This window comes from Vitis vinifera, chromosome 8, assembly GCF_030704535.1.
Source record: "Vitis vinifera cultivar Pinot Noir 40024 chromosome 8, ASM3070453v1".
NCBI lineage: Eukaryota > Viridiplantae > Streptophyta > Magnoliopsida > Vitales > Vitaceae > Vitis > Vitis vinifera.
In genome coordinates, this window is record NC_081812.1 from 13,522,986 (window position 1) to 13,548,617 (window position 25,632).

Genomic DNA, 25,632 nt, shown 5'->3' on the forward strand with positions numbered 1-25,632 from the left:
ATAAACTTGTAAAAACTATACAAGGTAGATAAAGATGTGAGTAAGAATAAGAGATACTTGATGGAATGAGGAGGCTTGTGATTCAATAATGAGTGGGAAAATATGTGATATTTCAGAAACCCAATAATCGTATCTAGTTCTATCATTTATAATATTCTCTATTATATAATTGAATGTTTTTCTTTCATTCGTGGATATAGATATGGTCGATTGAATTGTGTTAAAACCTCATGTATCTTTATGTGAATTATTTTATTTTTGTGTTATTGAATTAACATTGTTTTCATTAAAGTTTTGGTTGTTTGTGTTTTTAAATATTTCTTTTATTATTTTTCTTCCACTTAATACTTTTAAAGGATTTTTTTTCTAAAAAAAGAACTATCTTTCTCTCTCAATTTTGAATAAAAATTTAAATAGACCAAAACTTTATTTTTCAAACTTTTCAAATTTATTGGAACTTTCCAAAAAATAAAAAATAAAAAAATTAATGATTTGTACTTTATATTTCTTGTTATTTTTATTAGCAATATAAAATGAATAATTATCCCCCTTTCTCTAAAACATGTTGCATACCAAAAATTTTGACCTCTTTAGTAGATCATTAACTTGATAGGAGGATAAAAATGTATACCATATTTGAATAATGAGTCAAATTTGAGCAATAGATTTTTAAACCAACCGTGTTCAAGTTGTGTTTGTGTGTTTTTAAATTTAATTAATTAATTTTTTTAATGATTAGCGAGGAAAATTGTTAAGTGAGACATCCAAAAGCTCAAAATAAACAAGAAGTCAAAATAACTCTTTCCTCAAACAAAATGTAGGTATGGTTCGAAATAGCTTGCTTTTATTTTCTTTTTCTATTTTTAAATTAGTTTGAAATTGTACTTTAATATACAATTTTTATAGAAATTGAAATTGCAATTTTAATATATGGTTTCTATTAGCCTAAAAGTTCTCCTACGTATATTTTGATGATAACAAAATATGATTAAATATACTAACATATTTAAATGAAGTAAAGTTTCTTGTTTTATTGAGAAATTCAAAAGAAAAATCAAGATCGTCCAAAAGAAATTTAAAGGACATGAATAGATAAATCCTTGAAGACTCATAAGTTCTAGAAAATTCTATAAGATGAAATCTCTTGTGTACATTTAGGATTAAACTAATTTTCATACACTTTCAATGCATTCATTTATACTCAGTTTTTCATAAAAATAATCTTAAATGTTTAAAAAATTGAATGGATATGATTTATACATCAAAACCAAATTCCTTTACAATTGACTTATAAAGGTTTCAAAATGATTTACTTAAATATTTGGGAGGTTAAAACCGATAAAAGAAGGTTTTTGGGCAAGAAAAAGTTCAATTGGTCACGAGGAACCCTAAATCAGTCTAATCGGTTAGGAACCAATTCAACCAATTGGGATTTTCCGATTAAGGACTAATTAAAAAACGAGCTTAAAACTTTCTCTCTTCCAAAACCTTGGTGCCTTGTAGAGGTTCAACCTTTCGCGATCGAGCGTTGATTGAAGGTCAATTGAGCATTAGAAAAGATAAACGATCACTTGTAGTGCATTAAATGCTCTACTTACTACTTAATTAGTTGAATCAAAGTTTGATCAATCGAGGCTTACTTTTGTAGAATGAGGTGTTTGATATTGTTTTTCTATAAATTGAGAGCTCTTATGTATTTATTGATCAAAGAACATTTGCATCAATTTGCTTACCTACCATTTTCTCTCATTTAAAGGTCTCAACTCAAGTACATTTACTTTTCACTTGCAAATCCATTTAGTGCACCCTCTTGTATTCATCCTATCATTTCTTTGTATTGAGCCTAACTTGTGTTAGGATTGAATGTTATAAAATCTCATTTATTGAGGAAAGGTTGATTGATTAAAGCTTCAAGTTAGTTATTGAACTTGAAGGGAAGTGTAATGTTCAATGGAGCTGTGAATCCAAGTATATGATTAAAGGTTTAGTTTGAAATCTTGATTAGTAGAACCCTCAATAGAAAAGGAATTTGAGGAGAGTGGACGTAGGTGGATTAATCGAACCACTATAAAAAGAGTTTTCATCTCTCTTCTGTTGTCTATTTATTTATTTACTTCAATTATAAATTAATAATATTCACCATATTAATTTCTTACGTGAAAAGTGAAAATCTTATATGTACTTTTCTCTTTCCCCACCTTATATCTATATTATTCCTCTACAACCTGCAACTTACACACCCACAACCATTGAAAACATTTTATCATAAACAAACAACATCAATATTTTTCATACCTTGAACTTGAAGGCAACGACAAGTAATTAAGAAGAAGCATGTGAAATGGAAAGTAGAAAGGCAAATGAGGCAAGTCAAGTGGAGATGTTGTTGGTGATCATGATAAAATCAAGATGCCATTTGTCTGCACCTACATCCGCACTTCTTCATAATTTGAGTTTCTAAGGTTTTTTGGGAGGATGATGAAGCAAGCATGGCACTAAAAAGGAAAGTGGATAAGGTGCAAGTGCAAATGCAGATAAATGAGGAACTTGAGTCTTGACTGCCACCACCTTTTGCCATAGAGCATCACATTTTTATACAAAGGAGAGAATAAAGAGTGTGGAGAGTAGAGTTACTCTCACATCGGCAGGCAGACATACTTATAGTTGATAGCTTGGAAGAGAAAGTAGGCGAGCACAATAGGGATTGACATGTGGGCGGTTATGTGTCCACCTCAAGTGCAACTAGGCTTAAATTTTAATAGTGGAGGTAATCAAATTGTACATCATTTGGAAACATAAAACATATTTGATGGTGGTGGTATTTATTTAGTATTTGGGGAAGGGGAGTGGGGGTTGTAGAATGCGGTGCATGAGGATGGAGTTTTGTTTATTCACGTGGGAGTGTCATCGCAACCGCCACATGCACCCTGCCCTGAGGAGTCCAGCCTTTGCCCTCACCAACTTCAATCGGTAAATGGACCACTGCAGAGATTGGGTTGGACATTCCCCATTACTCTGCATTTCTGCAAACACTTGGTCCCCATCTTTACCCAGCCAACAACTCACATTATTAACATTTAATTCTTTTATTGTTTCTATTGTGAGCCCTTTTTTGACTTCTCAAATCAAAATCACAACCAGCCTTACCCCCAAACAACCACTCCCACAATTTATGTTTTAAGTGGAAAAACCTATCTTGATTTATTTTTGAGTTGCAGTTTCGACAGTCCAATTTTAGTTAAGAGTATGGGGATGGAGGAAAGGGCCGTCTCTAAGTATTCCAAGAACACTGCAAAACTCCTCCCATCTTAGCACGATTCATAGAAAAGGAGGCGGAAGATGATGGGGATTGGGGGGTCAGCACCAAGAATGTGCAGGTGTCTAATCCCAATGAGAAATGAGACATAAAGATGATGATGGTGACCGTGCGAAACCACTTGACTAGGACAATCCATTATCTTCACAAGATGAGTAAAGAAATAGTGTGTTTATTCAGAACCCCAGTTGACTATTGGATCGCTCACTTACCTTTTCTTCTCTACCATCACATAGGGGTCGGTATGAGCCAAAAGAAAAACACATGATTAAAAGTTGAATGTTGCCATTAGAGTGAGTATGACATAAAAGCAGTATGCAATACAGGGGATGGTCCGAATATTGACTTGATTCCCTGATTCTGTATGCAGTAGGACTACCCTCTATCAACCCATACAAATAAACATCACTTCCTAGTTTCTACTACAATGAGACCAAAAATCACCAAAATATAGGATTAAACAATTACAGGACTGATCACGGATATATGTAAAGCAGAGAAATTGCCAGAACCAGAACCCCATGAATGTCTACAAACAAAGGGAATGATCTGCTCATTTCCTTCAAATCCTTGAAATCAGGGCAAAAACTATAGAGAGATGAGTAAGATCTTGAGGGCTCCTACCCCCACTTTGGCAAAATATACTTTACACAATTTACAAATATGATATTATTGCCCATAATGTGATCAAGCCGGAAACTAGTGAGTTAGTGCTCATGCTTGACGCGTGCTTTTAATATTCCAGGCAGAGGTGGGGAGGTTGGAGGTCTACCCAGTGTGCTTGACCGTGAGGAATGAGGGATTAGGGATTGGTACATGCCAGGCATACTGGACCCTTCTCCATCAGCAGGGAAATCATGTGTTACATCGTCACCCTGTGGTCTTTCACAAAATTTCATTGCCTTGAGAACATAATTGTCATCATGGAGCTCAAAAGGGGTGCTGCATATAATTTCCAAATCAAGGCAAAAAAAATCAGAAAACATTAAAATCCATTTAACTAAATATATATATATATTCTGAAAAGAGATTTGGCAGGTTGTAACGGAATAGTGGAGCGTCAACACTAAACCATCTACTCTGTGTCTTTTCTAGTTTGGTAACAAAGCTTCCCAAATTGTTGCAGTATCGATTGAATTATCCCAAGTATTAAGAGAGAATGAGTCAACAGTTAGAAGGAACAAATGGTTTAGAGACATAAACAGAAGACATCATCACTCCATAACCAGTAAGGATATCAGAAAGATAACATGCTGACAGGATGCACTACCTGTTAAAGTCGAAATGCACCAGCTGCATATCTTCTGATATTTCCACCTCAACAGTTGCATGAGGGCGTGTCTACAATTTCCAAATGACAGGATCAGAGACATTTAGACAAATGCAACTACACATCTAGTAGAGTTTCAAGACCACAGGTATGATGTGACACTTAAGAATAACATAGGTTTTTCATAGGATTGGAAAATTTTATGGTAAATTTACTGGAATGTCAATACCATCTTCCAAAGATTGAAATGATATGCAAAATCTTGTAAAATATTTGAGCAAATTTGTATAACTAAATGATAATCCAGTTCAGTAATGCAACTTAACATTTCTCATTTTCATTTCATAGCAAGGTGACCTTTGTAGAATCCCTTGCAGCATATGTAAACAGGGAATTGAAGTGAAACTGTAGCCAAAATGCAATAATGGAAAGAAGATTTAAAGAGAGAACCATACAGGAGAATTATAGGAAGCCTTCATATATGGGTAACATATATGCATGATAAACTGGATGGCACTTGGGAAAACATCAGTGAAAAGAAAGCCTATAATACTTGTAACATAAATCTAGATATCTTGCTGATCAGAGCACACTTCCAAGAAAATTCAACAGATCTGAGTTAATAACAATGCAACATGCAAGCAATCAAATCCTGCTTCACCATTTCTTCACATCAAAAGGCATATCTTTAGTTTAACCAAGATATTTAAAATCTCTTAATAATTCTACCTACTGAGCACCTTCAACTCATAACAACTTAAATCATCTTGTCCATGCACCATTTGCCATCTTTGGAAATTAAGGCAATATCTCAATCGACACACTTACATTGCATAATAGGGTTATTTCTAAGTTATTCCATACATACTCAATTCACAATCTTATCTTCAACCCTTTGTACCCATCCAGTTCCTTTTCCTCTTTCTTTCTTTCTCCCTCCTGCCCAAGATTCTGGTTCAGAAGGCAAAGATTTGTCTGTGTTTTTCAACTTGCTGTTAGTTTGGGAGAACAGTAACGGTACCTTTGTTTGTCAAGACGATAGAGAAAAAGGGGGAAAAGGAGCTTGAGACTTGCAATAGTTGTGAAAAAGCAACATTTTACTGCCCTTTCATGTGCTACACAAACATGCTTGGAGACATGCAGACGTGTGCACATACAAAAACACACAAGAACAAATGTTCTATGTATTTTGTGATGCATCTTATTGGACACACCAGTGATAGTATGACACCAAAATCTGTTTTTGTAGTTTATACTTGATAGGAGTTTATTTGTAAGAATATTCTGTTATATATATTGGGGATTTTAGGAACAGAAATCGAGTCTTGGTGTAAATTTCCTCTTGTTTGATTTGAAAGATGTGAGAGGAAGAGAGACTTCTAAAATTTCCTCAACTCCAGTTGCTTGGTTCAAGAGTGAGGAGAGAAAATAAGGAAAACATGGGGGGAAAATGTAATTAAAAAATTTCATACCAAGCCCACCAAAATTTTCTTCAAAGTAGGTCAAATTTGGAGGATTAACTTTTTTCTTCACATTTTAGGTTCATCATACAAGGCACAAATTCTTTCCAAACACTAGAAATTTCCCCCCTCAATTTTTTTTTGATAGGAAACGACAAAGGGATATATTGATAGAAAAAAGAAGTATAAGAGAAGGATGAGGAATCCTCCCACCAAAGAAAAACTAAACTACAAGAATACAAAAACAAGAAAATACAATTTAAAAACATACAATCTCTCTAGACTAGACCAACCCAATGGAATTACACACTGCTAGTCAATCAAGTTGTAACACATTAAGGGGAATCCCCTTAAAAAACTTGGAACAAAAAGCCCAAAGAGAAGCAATTTTTTTTTTTTTTTTGATAGGAAACGACAAAGGCATATATTGATAAAAAGGAAAGTACAAGAGAAGGATGAGGAATCCTCCCACCAAAGAAAAACAAAACTACAATGAAACAAATGCAAGAAAATACAAAGTAGATACAAACAACTGCTATAAGTTAAGCCAACCCAATGGAGTTGCACGCTGCTAACCAATCAAGGTGTATCACATTAAGGGGAATTCCCTTAAAAACCTTAGAACAAAAAGCCCAAAGAGAAGCCAGGAAATGAATCATGTCCCAAAGGTTCTTTGAATTCCTTGTTTTATCCTCAAAAATCCTTGTATTTCTTTCCCGCCACACCACCCAAAGAGAAGCAATGAAACACTAGAAATTTCCCCCCTCAATTTTACATCTACTTTCTTTTTATAAACATAAAAGAATAAAGGAGATTTCATATCCCTTGTCTTCCTTTCCATCTCTTATTTTCCTCTTTATGTCCACACAGCAGCGAGGAGCTTCAAACCTGTCATGAGGTCATCCCTTTCCTTAAAAGACAGCAGTGACATCAAGGTTATAGCACTGAGGGAGTGAGTAACTTTTAGTGTTGCTTCTTTTTGGATGTGCCTTTTGACAACTGTTGTAGGCGTCCTATGTACTTTTGTGTGATATATCTTTTCACTTTTAATATAATATACTCACTTGATTGGCCTATCAAAAGGTTACAGAAGAAGGGATTTTCCATATCCCATTGACCAAAGGCCTTAGTAGGACTATGTTCAAATTTCCGTCGTATGCAGAAAACACTAGGACACTAGAAGGGAATCAATGAAGAAATAGAAAGCTGATCTGATGTTGAATTTGTGATTTTTCAGGGTTGGTTGCTCAAGCATTCTCAAGCTGAAAACGATGAGATTGATGCAAATTGATGGAGTGCTACACATGTTGAGTTCGGTTCTGTTTAAGACAACAAGTAACAGTAGCGTGGACTTTGTTATGGCAGATTTGATCTAGTGGGAGGACTGGATGGCTTATCTTTGGTGGCTTAAATGGGGAGAGGGGATTGGACTCCCTATCTTACTAATTATTCAGTAAAGGAAGCAATATAAGAGTTTTGCCAAATCTTTGGAAATGGACATGCTGACAATGGAATTGGATCTGTCCCTATTTCATGGTTGTCATATTTATTATCAGAAGTTGTGACCATCTTGGGCCTTTTTTCTGGCAGTAGTACTTAACAAATGGATTTCACAGGGCACATTGAGAAGCTGATACTGTGTGTCCACACACAAGTCTGGGGGAGGTTAAAAGACTGAAGTAGTTCATCAGATGCAAACACAAGATTATGGCAAGTTTGGATCTGTAGACCATTCAAACCCTACTTGTGTTGGCAGACCAGCTTCTGACATACTGGGGACAAGGACTATGATTAAAACAAAGGACATCTCAACTAATCATGTAAAGCCGAGATATAACAATCAAGTGGTGTTTAGAAGTGGTTTGCATGGTAAAGGAGACATGGGAGCAAAATAGTTCCCATAGCAGACTCATGGGACAGGTGATAAACAAAAGGGTGCAACATCTTATGATGTTCCAAACAAGGGCCCCATGTTGCAATCGTTATCATAATTATCTCATCATCATCATCATCAACATCACTGAGCAGAAGATGGTTTTTCCCCCCAGTATGGATCAGCAATAGGGTGTAGATCCAGAAGAGAAGTATATCCATATGGATTCCATTGAAGCCTAAAATCAACTAGGTCCAACCTCTAGACTCGGGCCATCCAAAGGTTGCATGTGCCTAGCCATTGTAAGTTTTTGATCTCCAAGGATGCCTTGTTTCTTTTTGTAGCATCAAGTAGGATTCTTGCATAATATGGTGAAGAGCCCATGACACTAAAGCTAGGTTTAAAGGAAGAAAAGTGGGTTACTGCTGCTTTCAATTCTAATGAGAACTCTATCCTGATGCTCTCAATGAATACCTGAGGTGTGTGATGACACCACATTTTCTGATTACTTTTTTTTTTTTTTGATAAGTAAACACAATTCATTAAAGAGGCTAAAACCCCATCGTATACCGGACGTATACCAGGCAGCGAAGGCCAAAAACAAGCAAAAACCAAAAAACAAACCACCCCTCAACTGGAGGCAATCTACTCCAGGAAATCTAAAAGGGAAACATTTTCTGATTACTTTAGCGAGGGTTAATGACAAAACTCCATCATTATGGAGGATGGTAGCAAAATGGACCTTAGGAGCTGTCAAGGAGATGGCTACTTAGTCTTATGATTCAACTTTGCAGTTGAAAGTGGATTTCTGGGATTAAAAAGACAAAAAATGCAGGATGGCCTTTAAAGCCTTGAGGCTAAGGGATGCCTGACAAAGGAAGGCAGTGAGACATGTATAGATATATGAACAAAGGTTCTGAAAGAGAGTAGAGGAGATCACTTGAGAGAAGAACAATAAGAAAGTAAAGTTGACGAATAGTACAATACTAGGGTTGTAAATGAGAATACTATGGAGATCACTCAAGAGAATAACAATAAGATACCACAACCCCAAGGCTTCCTTAAAAACATGGTGTGTATGTGCGTGTGCAAGCATGACACAGAGAGAGAGAGAGACAATAACCCAGGATTTCTTTCATTTTTTAAAAATCCTTTTTTGTTCAATTAATGGTACCCAAGCCTAAGGGTGAGAGAGAGAGTACCACAACCCAAGGATAAGAGAGACAAGGATTATTACTATTATTATCATTTTGATAAATAGTACCCTAACCCTAATATTTCCAACACAACTAACTCGAAAAACAAATTGCAAGAACAAGGCTCTCCTAGGCAAGTGGTATTGGAGGTTTGCGTTAGAAAGAGAGCCCTTATGGAAGCAAGTAATCATATGTAAGTTTGGGGAAGAAGAGAGGGGTTGGTGCTCTTTGGAGACAAGGAAGGGGTATGACATAGGGTTGTGAAAGGCTATAATGAAAGGGTGGGGGGCTTTCAAAAGTAAGATTTCTTTTGTTCGTTATAGCTACCTTAAGGATGCTTGGGTTTTTTATGTGTGGGAGTAGGCTGAAGATTGGGGGGGCTCTGGAACCCATGTTTCTTAAGAAATCTCCATGACTGAGAGTTGGATTGTATTGAAGCTTTTTTTAAATTGCAAGGAATATCAGTGAGTAGGGAAGTAGATGATAGGACGGTGTGGATGGCTGCAAAGGAGGCAATTCTTTAGTTAAATATTTTTATTCTAGGATGGTTCAGAGCAGTTTTGAGTCTTTCTAGATGGATCTTATTTGGAATTCACGGGCTTTATTGAGTTTTTTTGTCTAGAACCTGGAAAGACATTTTAACTATCGACAACATGAAGAGGAGAGGTTGGATGTTGGTGAATAGATGTTTTTTATAGAAAGGTGAGGAGGAATCTAGTGACCACACCCTTCTCCATTGTTCCAAGGCAGGTTTATTATGGTAGTTGGTCTTCTCCTTGTGTAGAGTGGTATGGGTGTTGCATTTCCTTAATCAAAGCAACATTTCTAAGTTGGCATAATTGTTTTGTCGGAAAGAAGAGAAAGATGGCTTGGAATGCTGCTCCTCTTTGTTTATTTTGGACCATCTGAAAAGAGAGAAGTATAAGGGTTTTTGAAAATGTTGAGTTATTAGATCAAGAGCCTAAGTCATCTTTTATGTGTAACTTTTTAGAATGGACCAAAAGGGTACTAGGGGTAGGCTCCGTGTTTATGTTTGATTTTGTCAATTGGTTATACCTATATGGTAAGGGAGTTTTTTTTTTTGTTCTCTCTTCTTGTTTTCTGTTCTTTTTTTGCTTCAAAGCATACTTGTATATTTCTTATGTACTTTGTGTGGCCTTTTTTGACGCTTAATAATTTATAGCACTTTTGCGTATAAAAATAAAAATAAAAACCAAAAAAACTCAACTTTTGCTTTCGAGTATGAACATTAGAAAACTTGCTAGGTTCTCTAAAAGAAAAAAGAAAGACAAAAAAGGTTTCTAAAATGAAAAATAAGCTGATTTACATAGCAAGAAAGAACTTAGCAAGCTCAAAATATAAACTCAAGAAAATAAAAAACAAACAAATAACCTAATAATTTACAGCTATGGTGGTGTGATCAGGATTACTAAAGTAAAATGAACAGTAACTGCCACAGTGCTTAATACAGGATCTCTACTTAACAGAAGTTCCTAAAAACTAACTAAATAGTTATTGCTAAACTTTTCATTAGTAAAAAGTGGAATGCACGAGAAGGACAAGTGATCCCTTCAAAGCAAACATGTAGTAAACAGTGTACAAAAATAAAATACAGCACCAAGCCTCAGAAGCCCCTGTGAACCCACTCAGGAGGGAACACAGTCACCCATATGAAACAACTCCCCTCCTAATTAATTAGGACTTAAGCTACCCCAAACCATCCCTTCCCACACACCCCCCCACCCCCCCCCCCCCCCCCCCCCCTTCCTTTCTTTTCACCTCCTTCTCCCTTCCTTTGGAGTATAATATTTAAAAAAGAAAAATGTCCCAAATAAACCCCAAAAGATCCTCTCTCTCCTTGTAGAAAGGAGGAGGGAGGGGCATCCAATTGATTGTTAAACTGTTTTGAGGGAGATTTGTTGCAAGTCACCTTTTTCTTTGGGTTCTTTGAGGCAGAATCAAGAGTTTGGGAATTATTCCAATGTCACGTAAAAAGTATCAAATTGAATATTGGATAAAACTATGAGGTTTAGGGTGAGGAAGGAGTTTTGGTTAAAAGTCTCAAAGGCTGGGTGGCGATGGGCATGAAAAACAATTAGCATCTGAGACTAAAGCCCTGGGGGAGGAGAGGCTCTCTTTTGCTAGGGTGCCCAGTCAGCTGTTTGGCAGCCTAATTGAAGCAACAAGTGAGATGGGGCTTGGGAAATTTGATCTTGTCTCTGAAGGATGGTTGGAGCAGTTGACAAGATGAGGCACCAAGGCTTTATAGTCAATTCCTATTCTGGAGTGGGTCGTGCTGGCCACTCAAGTTGAAGTGCAATTTCTGGACAAGGCCTGTCTTATGCTACTCTCTCGAATGTGGATGTGGCTTCTACTTCTTTTTCTTCCCAAGTTTCGTGGATGAGGAGAAGAGTGAGCAGTATGGTAAGATGGTTACACAGGGCAATTTTAGGAAGTTCTCAATTTAGCACATGATTGTCCATGATCGGTGGTCATGTTTCAAATAGAAAGGAACCTATCAGTAAATAAATAAATAAATGTTTCAAATAGAAAGGAATCCTCAAGGTCTAGTGATGGGTTTGTGCCCTTTTAGGTGGGTCGGGCCCTTGAACCAGTATCAACCTAAAGACACATGGACCAACACGTCTAGACTAGGTAGATGATGACAAACATCGGGCAGGACACATTGGAGGATGAAGAACCACAAGGGAAATTCAGACCCTCATGCTCAAACAAGATTGCCTAACCAAAGTGGCCACCCCTACAAAGCCAACCAACACCATTGAGGCAAAAGGGGATTGCCCTAATCAACAAATGGAGTCCCTAACATGTTCATGTGCCACCTAAAAAGGCATAATGGTCCAACCAATGGCACCTATACCCAATGCCCATACGAGCGACAAGGTAGCCATTGGCTTAACTAAGGTTAAATGACCATGGTTAAAGCATCCTATACAAGGACCTTTGGGCCTCAATAGGGGGGAGGCATGTTCATTCATACTTGAAAAACCACTCTAAGTTTATCCACTCCATTCGTTGAGGGAAAAAATTATGTCGTAAGCCTAGTGCCAATCCTTTTCCATTTATCTTCATTTTTTCACCTAACCCTTACTATCTTGATTTTTGGAGGGGTGTACTTGGGCATTTCTCTCCTACCCTTTATGCATAGGAGTGCGTCAGAGAGAAGTGGTAATGTTCATGTGGTCGCCAACCAATTGGGTGAGAAGTTGTTGGGTTCACCCACCAATCAACTTGATCCAAGAGTTTGTGTACCAACAATAAGGTGTGTGTGTATGTGTGCATATATATATATATATAGATTTAGAAACAAGGATTAATTGCATTGAACTTAGGAAGTACAATGAATGCAATGAACAATGAGAAACCCATCCATGATTTACAAGAACTAAAAAAGAGAAAGTATACTTATACCTTCTAAAGGAAGCAAAACAAACTGTTCATCTCACAAATGAAACCAAAACAATGTACAATCTAAAAGCACTACACATCTTAAGGAGTTAAAATGTCCCCAACAAAGGATACCAAGCATCTAGCCCCTTTCTTGGCTAAATGATCCATTTCTTGGTTAGCAACACAAAATTCAATGGAAAATATATATATATATACATATATATATCTCAAGTCACTTGCAACATTAATAAATTTGTCGGGTACACCCATCATCCTTACATGGATTTCTTTTCTTCTTGGACACCCACGAAATGAAAATGGTATTAGTCACCTTGTATCTAAAAATCTCAAAGCTTTGGCTTACAACAACCCTTCAAAAAAGCTTGAATCTCTACCGTAATATATATACCCTTCTCCCACCTATTTGGAAAATGCTTTAAGTACTATACCACAATAATCTCTACACACACCTCCATAAGATATCCTGGTATGGTTTGAAGTATTGGTTGACAACAATATGACTCGACTTAGACTAGTATGATTAGGCCAAGTAATATCTATCTCTATCATGGGCCATGGCCATAACAAGTCCAATGCAAACAAGTATTTGGTGGTTCAACAAAAATTCAATCTTGACTCGGATATGAATCACTTGGCAAGACAACTTCCAATATAACTTAAATTCACGACATCGTGACTTAGATCCATAAAACAAGAGAAAGAAAATAGAGAATCTCTATATTTCTTAGAGATTCCCTATATAAATGAAGAAAAAATGTTTCAACTCATAACTAGGAACAAGAATTGTAAAGCAAAGGGACTTCTCGCAGGAAGAAGGTCCCTTAGAAAAGAAAATACATCTAGTCAAGTGGTCTACCGTTTGTAAAGCAAAGTCAAAAGGAGGGCTAGGTGTTTGTTCTCTTTTCTTGTTTAACAAAGCCCTTCTTTGTAAGTGGTGTTGGCGCTTCGTGAGTGAAAGAGATTTGTTGTGGAAGAAAATCATAAAGGGAAAGTTTAAGGAGGAGGAAGGGGGATGGAGGTCAGGCATGGTGAGAGATTCCTATGGGGTTGGGGTTTGGAAAGAGATTAGGAAGCAGTGGGAGCTTTTTAATTCAATGATTTCCTTTGTTGTGGGCAATGGGTGCAGGATGAAGTTCTGGAAAGACAGGTGGTGTAGTGACGAGCCCTTATGTGAAACTTTCCTGTCCTTGTTTGCTTTATCTGATTCTAAAGAGGTTTAGGTAGTTGATTTGTGGAACATCGAGGAGAAGAAGGAAATTGGAACATCTGTTTCGTTAGAAACTTGAATGATTGGGAATTGGGTATCTTGGAGTGTTTTCTTTCTAAGCTCCAAGGACATTTAGTGAAGAGGGAGCAAGAGGATAGAGTAATGTGGAAGGGTTATAGCAAAGTGGTTTTCTCTATAAAAGGGCTTTATTCATTGCTGGAGACTGATAGAACCATCCCTTTCCCTCTAAAGAAAGTTTGGAACCCTTAGATTCCTTCAAAAGTGAGTTTCTTCTCTTAGGAGGCTTGTTGGGGTAAGGTTTTGACTTTGTATCAACTTCAAAGAAGAGGGTGGATTTCAGCCAACAGGTGTGCATTGTGCAAAAAGGGGTCAGAGTCCATTGATCATATCCTTCTTCATTGTCAAAAGGCAAGATTATTATGGCAGTTGATGTTCTCTATTTTTAGTGTTTGGTGGGTTATTTCTGAGTCAGTTAGGGAGACCCTACTTGGGTGGTAGGGTTCTTTTATAGGGAGAAGCCGTATTAAGGCTTGGAAAGCTACTTCTTGTATTTTTTAGACGATTTGGAAGGAAAGAAATAGGAGATACTTTGTTTGCAAGGAATTATCTGATCAAAGGCTAAAAACTTTATTCCTTAACAATTTCTGTGTGGGTCAAGGTGTATATAGGAGGAGGGTATACACATATGATTTTTTTTTTTGATAGACAAAAGCACAAAGATATATTAGAGAAAGGGAGCTTGAAAGGCAACCCAGAGCATACAGGGAGTATACAAGAGACACCTAAAACAAGCAACAAAAACACAAGCACTCACCGGCCCTCAACTAGAACCCAACCAATCCACAAAGTTAAACAAAGATAAAGGGCCTACAACTATAGAAGAATTAGCCCAGGATAAGAGAATACAAACAAATGAGTTTTTCAATCTTTGAGTCGACAAAACCTCGTTATCGAAGACTATCCTATTTCTTTCCTTCCAAACTGTCCAAAATAAACAGAGAGGAGCTGTCCGCCAAACCTTTCTATGATTCTTGTCCTTAAAAGAGACATACCAACTTAAAAGAGTGTCTTTCACCGAAAACGGCAACACCCAATTGACCCCAAAAAGAGAACACAAGATCCCACAAAATCTTCGTCTTAGAACAATAAACAAGGATATGATTTATCGTTTCCTCTTTAACGCAACACAAGCAACATCTATTGGCTAGAATCCAACCCCTCCTCTTGAGCTGATCTTGAGTAAGAACCTTCTCCCAAGAAGCTTCCCAAGCAAAAAAACTCACCTTTGAAGGAACATACGGACTTCAAATAATATTGCCCGGAAACGAGATTGCACAGCTATGATCAAGAGACTTGTAAAGAGATTTTACAATGAAAATCTCATTTTTCGTCCCTTTCCACAGCATCCTATCCTCCCCATCAGCATCCAACCTCTTCCCTTGAATGGACGATAGGAGTCTCTCCACCTCCCAATCGTTGAAAGGTCTAAGGAAAAGTGGAGTCCACCCTCCCTATTCCCCCATTGGGTCCCAATAGTCCGCAACCCACGCATCTTTAGAACCCGCTAAATCAAACAAGGAGGGAAAAGCCTCACAAAAGGAGGTGTTCCCGCGCCAAATGTCTTTCCAAAACCTCACCCTTTTACCATCCCCCACCAAGAAAGATACATTATTGAGCAGTAGCAACCCTTCCTTGCTGATTTCCTTCCAAAGCCCAACCCCATGGCCCTCCCTAGCCCCGCAAGTGCTCCACCCTCCTCTTTCAACCCCATACTTCGTACTAATGATAAGCTTCCAATATGAGTCTCTTTCAACCGCAAAACGCCAACTCCATTTGCACAAGAGGGCTCTATTAAGAATGGAGAGATTTCTAATCCCCAATCCACCCATCTTTTTGTGAGTACAGACAACAGCCCACTTAACAAGATGGGGCCTCTTCTCCAACGCTCCCCCTCCCCAAAGAAAGTCCCTTTGTATTTTCTCAAGTCTTAATTTAACCACTCTTGGCATGCACAATAATGACATAAGATACGTTGGCATGCTCGCCAAAGTACTCCGGATGAGAGTGATTCTTCCTCCCTTAGAAATGAATTGCCTCTTCCACAAGGCAAGTTTCTTCCTCATCCGCTCTTCCACTCCGTCCCAAACCTTCACAGACTTATGCGAAGCTCCCAAAGGGAGCCCCAAATAGGTGGAAGGGAGAGATCCCACTTTGCAGCCAAGCTCAGCTGCCAGCAACTCAGCATTCTCCACACTACCCACCGGCAAAATCTCACTTTTGTTCAAGTTAATGCGCAGTCCGGAAGTGGCTTCAAACCACATTAATAACCAACTTAGAAAGGCCAATTGCTCTTGAGAGTCATCACAGAAGACCAAAGTATCATCGGCAAACAACAGGTGCGTAACTTGGATCCCGACACCTTCCCTTCCCCCTATCCTGCAGCCTGAAAGAAAACCCCCTCACTACTCTGTTAATGAGACTACTTAAGGCCTCCATTCCTAAGACAAAAAGGTAAGGAGAGAGGGGGTCTCCTTGCCTTAACCCCCTGGAGCTCCGAAAAAAACCGGTAGGAGAACCATTGACCAAAACCGAAAACAAGGCAGTGGATATGCACCATCTAATCCACCCAATCCATTTCTCCCCAAAACCCATTCTTTGCATCACTGATAGCAGAAAATCCCAATTTATTCGATCATAGGCCTTCTCAAAGTCCAATTTACACAAGACCCCACTTTCCTTTCTTTTCAGCACGGAGTCTATGACCTCATTAGCAACTAACGCAGCATCAAGAATTTGCCTACCTTCAACAAAGGCATTTTGGGTTGAGGACACCACTTTTCCCACTACCTTTTTCAATCTATTGGCTAAGACCTTAGCAAGCAGCTTGTAGAGACCCCCCACCAAACTGATGGGTCTGAAATCACTCAAGTCTTCAGCCCCACACTTCTTTGGGATTAAAACTAAGAAGGTGGAGTTCAGGCTTCTTACGAAATTTCCCCTCTCATAAAAATCCTTGAAGAAACCCAAGACCTCATCTTTGACAAAATCCCAACAGAATTGCCAAAATGCAAGGGAGAACCCGTCCGGACCAGGGGCCTTGTCCCCATTCAGATCTGAAAGGGCCAAGAACACCTCATCCCCAGAAAAACTCTCCTCCAGCCTGGCTGCCTCTTCATCCCCAATGCTATCAAACTCAATATTGTTGCAGCAAGGACGCCATCCTCCTAGATCTGATAAAAGGTCCTTAAAGGCCCTCACCACTCCCCTTTGAATGTCATGATCTTCTGAAAGCCAGGTGCCAGTGACTTTAATTTTTTTCAAACAGTTCCTCCTTTTGTTTGAATTTGCCATCTTGTGGAAAAATCCCGTGTTCTTATCACCTTCCTTCAGCCAATTTTCTCTCGATTTTTGTCTCCATGAAGTCTCCTCCATTAGAGCCCATTTCTTAAACTCCTCCCTAGCCTCCTTTCTCGCCTCTAGCTCCTGCTCATTTAAAGCTCTAAGTTGCTCTTGATTATCCCAGTAGGATACTTTATCCAGAGCCAACCCTTTATTCACCCCCACTTTACCAAAGACTTCCGAGTTCCATTCCTTTAGTTTAATTTTCAGGGCCTTCAATTTTTCTGTCAAGATGAAACTATAGGACCCACTATAATTAAATCCTTGCCACCAGCCCTTTAACAGCTCCTTGAACCCCTCCTCCTTCAACCACATATTCTCGAACCGAAATGGAATTGGACCTCTCCTCGTCCCACCCCCATCTAACAGAATTGGGAAGTGATCAGATACCGGTCTTGGGAGGGAACACTGAAACGCCCCACTGAAATGATTCTCCCAATCCTCCGAAATCAAAAAACGGTCCAGTCTGGACCTTGAAAGACCATTCAGCCCTCCACTCCACGTGAACAACCCCCCATGGAGAGGCAAATCTTTTAAAGCCAACTCCTCAATCACCTCCGAAAATCTTCTCATAGAACCAGTCAGTCTTCCTTCTCTACTGCGCTCGCTAGGAAATCTGACCACGTTAAAGTCCCCGCCAATACACCAAGGGTCAGACCACAACCCTCGAATGGCTCCTAGCTCTTCCCAAAACAACTCTCTATGCCGTTTCATAGTAGGTCCATATACTCCCGTGAAGGTCCACAAGAAGCCATCTTTACAATTTTTAAAGCGACAGGAAACTGAGAAAAGACCCACCTCCATGCCCATTAACTCCAGAACCCTGTTATCCCAAAACACTACTACCCTACCGGCTGCCCCCCTTGCACTCATAGCACCCCAACCTAAGAATCTTCCCACTCCAAGACTGTGAATAATCTCTCTGGATATATCTTGAATTTTGGTCTCCTGTAGACACACCAAATCTGCTTTTTGCGACCTGATCAAAGCCTTAATAACTTTCCTTTTATCCCTATCATTGACCCCTCTTATGTTCCAAGATATGATCTTTATCTTCATCTAAGGTTCGAGATTCTGTTCCCACCATCTCTAACCAGAGATTTCTCCTTCCTCGCCCCTTTGTAATTGATGGACCACTCTAATTTCTTCAATTCACGATCAAACTTAGTGGACCCCGAAATATCTTTCTTAATATTCTGCTCCCTTTTTCTCTTGTTCCTTAGAAGCAAGTTCAGAATTTCTCCTTCAAATCCTTCCGTCGAAAAACCCAGGAACTTGGTAAATCTCGCCAAGCAACTATCATCCCATCGACATCCTCTTCCTTCCAAGTCTTGTAATAATATCTCGAACTCATCCCCCCTTCCTTCACCACCCGAGGATCTCTCCCCCTCTAAGCCCATCTCCCCATTGCTGCCATCTGCCAGAATAATGCTAAGAGGGAGCTGCTCCTCTCCCTCAATCTCAGAAATCAAGCCAAACGAAACCCCCTCCTTCGTCCCCGCCCAATCGATCCCAGAAAAAAGAGAAGAAGGAGAAGTTTCCCGACCCCCCACAGAAGGCGAAGGTAGTCCGACATACCTGGAAGCTTCATCACGCAGCGCTTCATCAGTCAACGACCCACTTTTCGACACTGCAAAGGCTTCCGACAGCGACGCAGCTCTCAAATTGTCGACGTAGGGTCCTCCACTATAAAAGCTTGACTCTCCGAGCTAAACATCTGAGCCGTAGGACGAGAGGCCGAAGGTGCTTCCCCACGGACAAGAAGATCAGCATCTCCTGAACCTTTCTCCACTCCTGGCTATTGTGCCCTAGCTCGAGGACTCGAGATTCCTTCCCCATTTAAATCCCCTCCTTCCGCTGCAACAGGCCCTACAGGCCCAAAACCCTCTCCTTTCTCCCCGTAAGTGACATTGGGCCTTAAGTCACAGCCCAATTCCTCCTGGGTTTCTTTAAAAGGCCCCTGCCTTAACCCACTTAATTGAGACAAGCCCAAAGACACCCTATGAGCTGGCCCTTTTGGCCCGATACTTGGCCCAAGAGCTGGGCTTTCCAACTTATTCAAAAAAATCCCATCTCCCTCTCTAACCCGTCCATCAGCTGACCCTACTCTACCCTCCACTGCATCCCCTCCCTCATAGAACACAGCAGGACAGAGGGTAGAATCGCCTCCACAGGCTGACACGGCACTCTCTCCCTGCTGCAACCTCAACTGCTCCACCTTCTCCCTTTGACTTCCACAGCTGAGATCACAAACTGTTCCACCAGTCTCTTCTCCTTCCCTTGAGCTACCTTCCCCGCTGAAACATCCCACCGGCACCACCTGCGTGAACCAGGGGGAAGACTCTCACCAAAGTTGAAGGGAATAACAACCAGACCCCACAACAATATGGGCAGTGCTGGGCAACTCCCTGTCCACGCACCTCACCAGTAACCGAGCCCATTGCATCTCATGCAAAGGTGATTTATCCGCAGCTATGAATCCTCCACATTCATCTCCAATTCTTTTAAACACCTCCGAGCTTCTTAAATGAAGGGGGAGTCCAATCACCCTAACCCAAACTTCTTTTGCCATGGGCTCCTTGCGAAGACGCCCCACCTTAGGGTTCCATCTCTCCAAGACTATAACATTCTCCTTGAAGTTTGTCAGACCTCTGGCTAAAACACACTCAGCCTCGTTTGGTAACTCGAAGTCAAATAGCAATAATCCTCTGCCTAGCGTGGCCACCCTCAGATTCCCCTTCAAAGCCCAATGCTTCGGTGCCCAACTTCTAACGTACTCCACCTCAGGGCAAGGAGTTGAACTAGGTCCCCACCAGCCTACCAGACACTGACTCATTTGTTCTATTCTTCCACGCACTTCTCCTTCCCCTACCTTTATCCAAACTGACTGGCCTACCCTTCCCGGGCTTTTCCTTACAGCATCAGCATATGTTTTCAGTTCCACCCCTTTCTCTCTCCATTGGACCTTCGAACCCCCTTTCGTCCTCAACAAGTCCTCTGATCCTTTAGGACCCTGCAAGCCACCTAAGGGGGTCACACCAAGATCTCTCAGCCTCTCAGCCAATGAATTCCAACCAAAAGACTGACCCTTTCCCTCTGGAACAATAATGCTATACTTTTTTGAATCAATGTTGTGAACTGAGCAGAAGATGAACCTACCTGCCCCATTCGAACGGCGCTCCATGCCTCCATCCTATACTTTCTATTCCCTTCCTCCCAGCCAATAGCCCAAGCACTATTGTTAACCTCTCTACAGCAAACTTCCACTCCATCTAGTAAACATCTTAAGCTAGCCTCCCTGAATCTAATCCATGAGGAGACCCCTTTGCTTCTCTCCCAAATGCAACCTCTCAGCTTGCCTCCCAACTCTTCAATCAAGATTTCGAAAGATTTGGCCTCCACCACGAAGCAACATCTTCCCCCCCCCCCCCCCCTTGATCCACCAGCTTCACCCCTTGCTCTCATCCTCACTCTAGCAGGGGAATATTCTCTTCCACAGAGAGAGAAAGGTATACACATATGATTGATTTCATAGATTGGTTAGGTCGTGATTGAGGGAGGGAGTATCTTTTGTTCCCTCTTTTTTATTTTTGCTTGGTGCTCTTTGCATACGACTTGTGTACTTTGTGCGCTTCTTGACGTTTTATTAATACAATCTCTTATAGAAAAAAGAAAATCAACTTAACTTCCTTTCAAACAATTATTGAATTGTTATCAATCAAGTTTGTTTTTATCATTTTCATCTTTCATTTTTCAAAAAAACAATTCATATTTAGGAAGTTATAATTCTAATATGTTTACCAATTATAAAAAAATGGTATTAGGTAGAAAATTGAGTATGATAATGTTTTAGGAGCTCTCAACTCTTAATACTAACATAAGCCAATCCAAATATGTGTTTTCATACCTATTTGAAGGATGTTTTTGTAATTATCTAAACATGTGATAAATGTTTTTTATTAGTTTGTTGATTCCATCTTATTGCAATTATTTTTTTCAAGAATTTTCTTACTTGTTTTTTTCCTAAAGATTTTGAGTTTTTTAACTACCATTTTGCATATTGACAGATATTGATATGAGATGCTAAGACCAATCAATCTTAGAACCTACTTAGAGATCAATACCACAACTTTGAGAATTTCCTTCCTAAGCTAGTAATTGGGAAAGAGCTTGAAGCTTTTAGGGAAGTCTTAGGGGATAAGAGAGGAGCTCGTAATCCTTGGTGTATAGGGTGAGGACTTTTTGGGAAAGAGCCTGATGCTTTTTGGGAAGAGCTAAGGGATCATCGAGGGGCTTTTAATCCTTAGTGGATTGGGTGAGCACTGCAATTCAATGTAGTCGGATTCCCTCATGAAAGGAAAAATTGCCTTAAGATTTCTGGAGCTATTAGGAAATTTTCTAAATCTATGAAGGATTTCAACCTTGTAAACTTTCCTCGTGCTTTTACTTGGTGTGGAGGCATGGTTTGCTGTCTATATTGGCTCATTTTCTGGTTGTGGGCTATTTTCTAATTTGATGCAGCTTTTATTATGTAGACTAGTCTATGGACACCATTATTCTCCCATTCTTCTTGATAAACAGGAAGAACTTTGCTCCATTTGAGGACACACGGCTTGAGGTGGATGGTTTCAAGGATTATTACAAGCTAAGGGGACTTTCCAATTTTTTCAAAATTTCAAAGTCAAACTTTGCAAGACGAGCTAAAAGCTCAGAACAAAAAGGTTTTCAAGAGTATGGTGGTGCATAAGGCTTGAGCTTTAGGATTTATGTTCAAGAAGAATAAGGAAATGATTTTATTAGTAGAAGAGTTAGAGGCTACAAATTTGGCTTTGAAAGATTATAACCATTGTGTTGGACAAGAGAAAACCTCTTGTGTTTTAGGACCTAGAAGGGGGATAGAAATATAAATCTTTTATAAAATGGAAAATGCTTGTCCAAGAAAAAAATGACATTGAAAGATTTGCATGGGTGGTCTTTTGGTGAGGGGAGGGAAAGTTATGGAGATGATTGGTATAGTGATTAAAAGAAAGTTGATGAAGTTTCATGCTAGTATTGGGCAACTAGTTTGGTGGTGCAGATGGTAGGAGAGTGAGATTTTGGAATAATTAATAGTGTGGTAATTCTTTTTTAAGATTCTCTTATCCTTCTTTGCTCTGCATTACAATGTCTAAGGATGCTTGGGTTGTTGATTATTAGGAGAACATGGGTGGAGTTCAATATTGGAACCCTATTTTTAAAGAAATTTACAAGATTAGGAGTTTGAAAGCATGAATCCTTCTTTAAGCAATCCAATAAAGTTGTGAGGGCAAGTTAGTGTAGCAGGATGCTAAGTATAACAATTCTTAGTTACTTTTTTCTATTGCTCATTGGAGTAAGTTTTTCTAGGACCTTTCCCTTCTAAAAAGAGTGTAGCTCATGGGGTCCCACAAAAGTAGGTTTCATTACTTGGGAGGTGGCCTGAGAGAAGATATTGAAAATGGATTAACTAAGGAGAAGAAGGTGGCCTTCAGCTAATGTTCTTTTTTAACAACAATAAGTTCAACTTTCATCATAGTTTTTGTTTGCCTATCACAACAACAACAAAAACAAAGAAAGAAAAAAAAAAAAAAAAAAGGAAAGGAAAAAGAAAAGGGCAATGAGTCTAGCTAGCCACATCCTTCATTTCTTCTTTGAGGCAGCTAGTGAGAGCATGTGGCAATAGTTATTCTTATTATTCAGTCTTTCTCAGGTGCTTCCTCATTTAGTGAAAAGGGTGTTACTAGGGTGGCATGCGAATTTTCTAACAAAGAAAAGTGTGGTGGATGGTCTTGTTTTGTTTATTTTGGACCATTTGGTAGAAGCTAAATTGTAGGATGTTTGAAGGTCTAGAGCTTTCAATTCAATTGTGAAAGGATTGTCTTTTTCTTTATCCAATACAAAAATGAATTAATATTGAATTAGAAGTACAAGAATTAATATTGAATTAGAAGTACAAGAGAAGGATGAGAAATCCTTCCAAATGTATGAACTATGATAAAAAGATCTGATGTATGAAAATGTCACCTATATACCACACACAGTTATACAAAAGAAGTGAGGTTTTGTTCCCCTTAGAAATAAGTGCATCTACAAAGGAGGCCAAAGCTTTACTCCAAGAGGAGTTGTTTTTAACCATTTTCACACCAAGTTCCAATTAAGTTGAATAACACTAAGAGGAGTGCTCTTGAAATATGAAGTTGGTTAGGCCCAAAGAGTTTTGCCTTTACTTATACTTCCCAATCCTTTGAAGGAAATAGCCATCATGTCACTTGTGCTCGTAGGAGGAACTCAATCTAGCCCAACCAAGCTGAATAATCTATGCCAAAGCGTCATAGTTGTCAAATCGTGTAAAAAGATATGATCAATCGTCTCACCACTCATCATATATATAGTGCAATGGTTAGAACTAAAGGTTTTGTAAGGTCTTCTCACCTATAGCAAGTCATTGGTGTTGACCTTCTTGTTGGCCGCTTGCTAGGCAAAGGTCTTTATCTTAGATGAGGCTTTAGATTGCCATATGAATTTTGCTGAAGAGAAATGGATAAGAGCTAGTAGATTAGACAAGGACTAAAAAGAAGGATTTTACTAAAATATACCTAAAGAAGATAAAGAGCAAAATATCTTGTCAAGGATAAATGAAATCAAGAGCACAAGATAGAGGAAGCTCTCTCTCCTCATCAGTGAGATTATGACGAAGGATAAGATTCCAAGAAATGGGATAGGAGGTCTAAGAATAAAAAAGATAGAGGAGTTTCTGAAGAAATTTCTAAACTCCTTTATTGATATTAATCGGTACACACCATACACATATATATACACAAATGACTGAATAAGAAAAAATCAATCTAGCTTAATTCTCTCCTAAAATTAGGAAACTAAATCATAAGGAAATATCCTAAATGATCTCTCCTTTTTTATTCCTAAATTAAAGTCCTAACTTTGGCATTATTTCAACACTCCCCCTCAAGCTGGAGAATATATATCATATAATCCCAGCTTGCAAGTTAAGTCTTCGAAGTTAGGCCTAGGTAAAGCTTTGGTGAGGATGTCTGCGGTTTGGTGCTTGGTAGGAACATAGTTTAATTTGACCGTCTCACTAGTCACTTTCTCTGTGATAAAGTGTCTGTCAATCTCAACATGCTTGGTCCTGTCATGATGCACGGGGTTCTTTGCTATGCTTATAGCTGCCTGATTATCACACATCATCAGAATTGGAGATGAACTCGTTTGTCCCAGTTCACTAAGAACCCTTTTTATCCAAATCCCTTCACAGATTCCCTGTGCAAGAGCTCTGTACTCAGCTTCTGCACTACTTCTGGCTACAACTGATTGCTTCTTACTCCTCCAGGTAACAAGATTTCCCCAGACAAAAGAACAATATCCGGAAGTGGACCGCCTGTCAATGATGTTTCCTGCCCAATCCGCATCTGAATATACTTCAGTGTCACGGTTCTCTGTCTTTCTGAAGAATAGGCCTTTCCCTGGTGTCATTTTTAAATATCTAAGAATCCTGTAGACTGCTTCCATGTGTTCCTCAGTGGGGCTGTGCATGAATTGACTTACAGCACTCACTGCAAAGCCAATATCTGGCCGAGTGTGTGAGAGATAAATCAAGCGCCCGACAAGCCGCTGATATCTCCCCCTGTCTACCGGTGTACTTTCTTTCTCGATACCAAGTTTCTTCTGACTATCCATAGGAGTATCAATTGGTTTGCATCCAAGCATACCGGTCTCCTTAAGAAGATCGAGTATGTATTTTCTTTGAGAGACTACGATTCCCTTCCTTGATCTAGCCACTTCCATACCAAGGAAATATTTCAAATTTCCAAGGTCTTTAACTTCAAACTCTTCTGACAAATACTTCTTCAAATTCTGTAACTCCCCCATATCATTTCCAGATAGAATAATATCATCGACATAGACTATCAATATGGCCAATTTCCCGGCATGAGACTTCTTGACAAATAGAGTATGATCAGCCTGACCTTGTTTGTAGCCCAGCTTCAGGACTGCTTTTGTGAATCTATCAAACCAGGCTCGAGGAGATTGTTTAAGGCCGTACAATGATTTTTGGAGTTTGCAAACCTGATTCTTTGCCATACTTTCTTCGAAACCAGGTGGTATTTCCATGTAGACTTCCTCTTCTAGGTCCCCATTTAGAAATGCATTTTTTATGTCCAGTTGTTGCAAGCACCAATCTTGATTGACAGCCAATGAGAGAAGGATCCTGATAGTGTTCAGTTTTGCAACAGGAGCAAAAGTCTCCTGATAGTCTATCCCATAGGATTGTGTAAACCCTCTAGCTACCAAACGAGCCTTGAATCTTTCGACTGATCCATCTGCTTTGTATTTTATGGTGAAAATCCACTTGCACCCCACAGGCCTCTTCCCAACCGGCAAATCTGTGATAGTCCACATCCCATTCTTCTCAAGTGCATCA

The 25,632-nt window shown here is 39.2% G+C and overlaps 1 protein-coding gene across 2 annotated transcripts in view; it reads right to left on the reverse strand.

Annotated features, from left to right (window-relative positions):
- Positions 1 to 3,581: 3,581 nt before the first annotated feature.
- Positions 3,582 to 25,632, reverse strand: part of LOC100267128 (transcription factor-like protein DPB) — a 37,261-nt gene continuing 15,210 nt past the window's right edge. For both annotated transcript variants that reach the window (XM_002282414.5, XM_010655316.3), the window contains exons 9-10: positions 4,587 to 4,657; positions 3,582 to 4,258 (exon numbers count right to left, since the gene is read on the reverse strand). In XM_002282414.5, coding sequence (XP_002282450.1) covers positions 4,024 to 4,258; positions 4,587 to 4,657 — 306 coding nt within the window. In that variant the 3' untranslated portion in view covers positions 3,582 to 4,023. The remainder of the gene's footprint in view (positions 4,259 to 4,586; positions 4,658 to 25,632) is intronic.